Raw genomic sequence first — 2,786 nt, forward strand, 5'->3', positions numbered from 1 at the left:
AGACATTCTGTCACAATACACAGACATTCTGTCACAATACACAGACATTCTGTCACAATACACAGACATTCTGTCACAATACACAGACAGAGGCGAGGTAAAACACACAGTTTCTGATGCCAGAATATATAGACAGAGATATAAAACATACACTAAGTTTCTGTCAGAATACACAGGGAGTCTGTCGCAATACACATACACTTTTTTCTGTCAGAATACATGGTCGCTTTTAAGGACAAGCGGGCTAACCCAGATTTCGAGTGTTTCCACAAATCTTGACCTTCAACAAAAGTGGGCATAGCCCTACCTATAGGAGAAGTTTGGTTTCATTGGTGTGTATATTTGTTTGGATATAGAGAAAACTCTCCTTGTCTTTTAAAGAAACTGAACAAGGGGCAAAAACTTTACCTTCGATTTTCTCAAAACAACATTTTTCGGGATAGCCCCCTTGTGTTTAAAAGCGACAATATAATCAGTGGCGTACTACGCATTAATGTTCTGATGTGAGAATACACACAGAGATGTAATACACACCCAGTTTCCGATATCACAAAGAGTAGGACAAACTACACACCCAGTGTCTGGGACAAAGGAACAGCCATAAGGGCATTGAACATCTAGTTCTCACTAGTCAAATTGAAAGCAAATGAGGCCGTGCTTTTGAGGAAAAAATACCCATCTATCTCAACAAACAGAAGTCAAAATAAGATTAGCGAGTAAAAGAGGTAAAATCAGCGAGAAAATGGCGGCCAAATTCTGGTGACTTCAAAAGCTTGAGTGTCCTTGGAAACTACAAATTTAGATTTCTTCTGCCTTTCATCAACTTTTTTTGGGGGGTACAATCCACACAGAAATGAACTATTAATGGATTTTAAAAATTTGTTGAGCCAAAAAAAATTAAAAAATAAAGTGAAATTTGCCCAAAGAACTGAAAATAAAAGCCGGTTTCTTCGATTTAATTATTTTGCCGAGCGTCTGACTTCACCACGATGCCATATATTATGTGGTTACTTCAATAATACAGTAGTACAGTATTTTTTCAACGCTTACTGATTTTGCATTTTGCCCACATTCCTTTAACACAAACGTTCTGACTTTGTAATCTGAGTGGCACAGTGCCGTGAGTTCCAATGCAGTAGCAATCTGCAACCTTCTGAACAGTTTTCCCCCCTTGGGACGCCCATTGGCGACGGAGTGATATATAGCAACAAAAATGTTGCAGCAATGATCCCTTTTTAGACAAGCGCACTTGTCAAAGTTAAATTTCCTTTCTGAATGGTTTGTGTGGCCTTTGAGGTCGAAGATCAGTTTGTATAATACAACAATTGGAGTAATTATTTTCAGAAAAATGTCGAGTAGACTAAGCATGAGTGCTGGGCCATGGTAAGAATTCAGGTGAAAAATGAGTTAGATCTAATGTTCTCAGTTCTGATTCTAATTCCTTTCTTGGTGAACATGCAATCATCACTTTTAATTTTCTAAGTAGGCTGAACATTTCATAATGGTTGGGGAATAGCAGTTTTAGTACTGATGTACCGCATCTGTATCCTGGTCCGTGGGGACAAGTGTCGGGTGCTCCGAGTGCAGCCAGGGTGGAAAGTGTTAACATTTCGCAAAACAACCTGAAGTCATTAATTTATTTTAAATTAAAACTTTATAAAAGATCAGGAAAATTCTTAAATTCTTTTAAAATCATGAAATCACTATTTTAAGTGTGACTTGAAAAAAATCCAGTATAGTGTGACCTCAGTGCTTTCTTGTCCTATCTCCATTTTTTTTTAAACATTGAAACTGAGACTTCTTCTTAAGCTCACTCTTTGTAAATGAACTGTTTTCACTGTTATTAAAAATGGAAATAGGACAAGAAGCGGGTGGTTGGCGGGTGCTCTGGTGTGGTCTGCTCCTTCTTTCCTATCAAACATCTATCACCCTGCTCTCTCCTCCTTCTTTTCTGTGTTTGTTACTCTCTTGTAACACCTCTAATCTTCGGCACTTATATGACCTTAATGTGTTGCAAGTGCTGTAAAACTCTTACTAAAAAAAAAAGGACAAGAAAACACTGAGGTCACGATAGGCTACAATCAATTACCGGCGACTCCCTGACCTTAAGCTCACTCTTTGTAAATGAACTGTTTTCACTCTTATTAAAAATGGAGATAGGACAAGAAAGCACTGAGGTCACGATAGACTACAATCAATTTCCCGCGATGACGTCACTGACCTTGACCCGTCTGAGACAGCAGCTCTGCGGCTCCACCGATGGGTTTGGTGAAGACTCCGACCAGACCTTTGCCCACCCCGGTGACCAGGCCGGACGCAGCAGAGGACGCCGTCGATGGACGCTCGGACCGCTCGCCCGACGAGATGAGGGTCTGCAGGGGCTGGTCAGCGATACCTGCCACCGCACCTGTGGGATGGAGAGATGGAGGGATAGAGGGATAGATAGAGGGATGGAGGGACAGAGAAATGGAGGGATGGAGAGATAGAAAGATAGAGAGAGAGAGAGATGGAGGGATAGAGAGATGGAGGGATGGAGAGAGAAAGGGATAGACAGACAGATGGAGGGATGGAGAGATGGAGAGATAGAAAGATGGAGGGATAGATAGAGAGATGGAGGGATGGAGAGATAGAGAGATGGAGATAGTTGTTTTAGTAAGATTTTACAGCGCTCGCAACTGCATAAGGTCATATGAGCGCCAAGGGGTGGATTTCAACAGAGAAGTCCAAACGGGGAATCAGACTTACTCTCCTCACCTCTCTAGCTCCAACAGCAGAAAGTCTGCTTC

The 2,786-nt window shown here is 41.3% G+C and overlaps 1 protein-coding gene across 1 annotated transcript in view; it reads right to left on the reverse strand.

Annotated features, from left to right (window-relative positions):
* LOC101853736 (vacuolar protein sorting-associated protein 13B) overlaps nt 1–2,786 on the reverse strand; it is a gene marked incomplete in the record, with an annotated part of 129,782 nt that overhangs the window by 5,037 nt on the left and 121,959 nt on the right. The window contains 2 exon segments of the mRNA XM_035972650.1: nt 575–581; nt 2,222–2,407. Of these exon segments, the coding sequence (XP_035828543.1) occupies nt 575–581; nt 2,222–2,407 (193 nt within the window).

This window comes from Aplysia californica, unplaced genomic scaffold, assembly GCF_000002075.1.
Source record: "Aplysia californica isolate F4 #8 unplaced genomic scaffold, AplCal3.0 scaffold00778, whole genome shotgun sequence".
NCBI lineage: Eukaryota > Metazoa > Mollusca > Gastropoda > Aplysiida > Aplysiidae > Aplysia > Aplysia californica.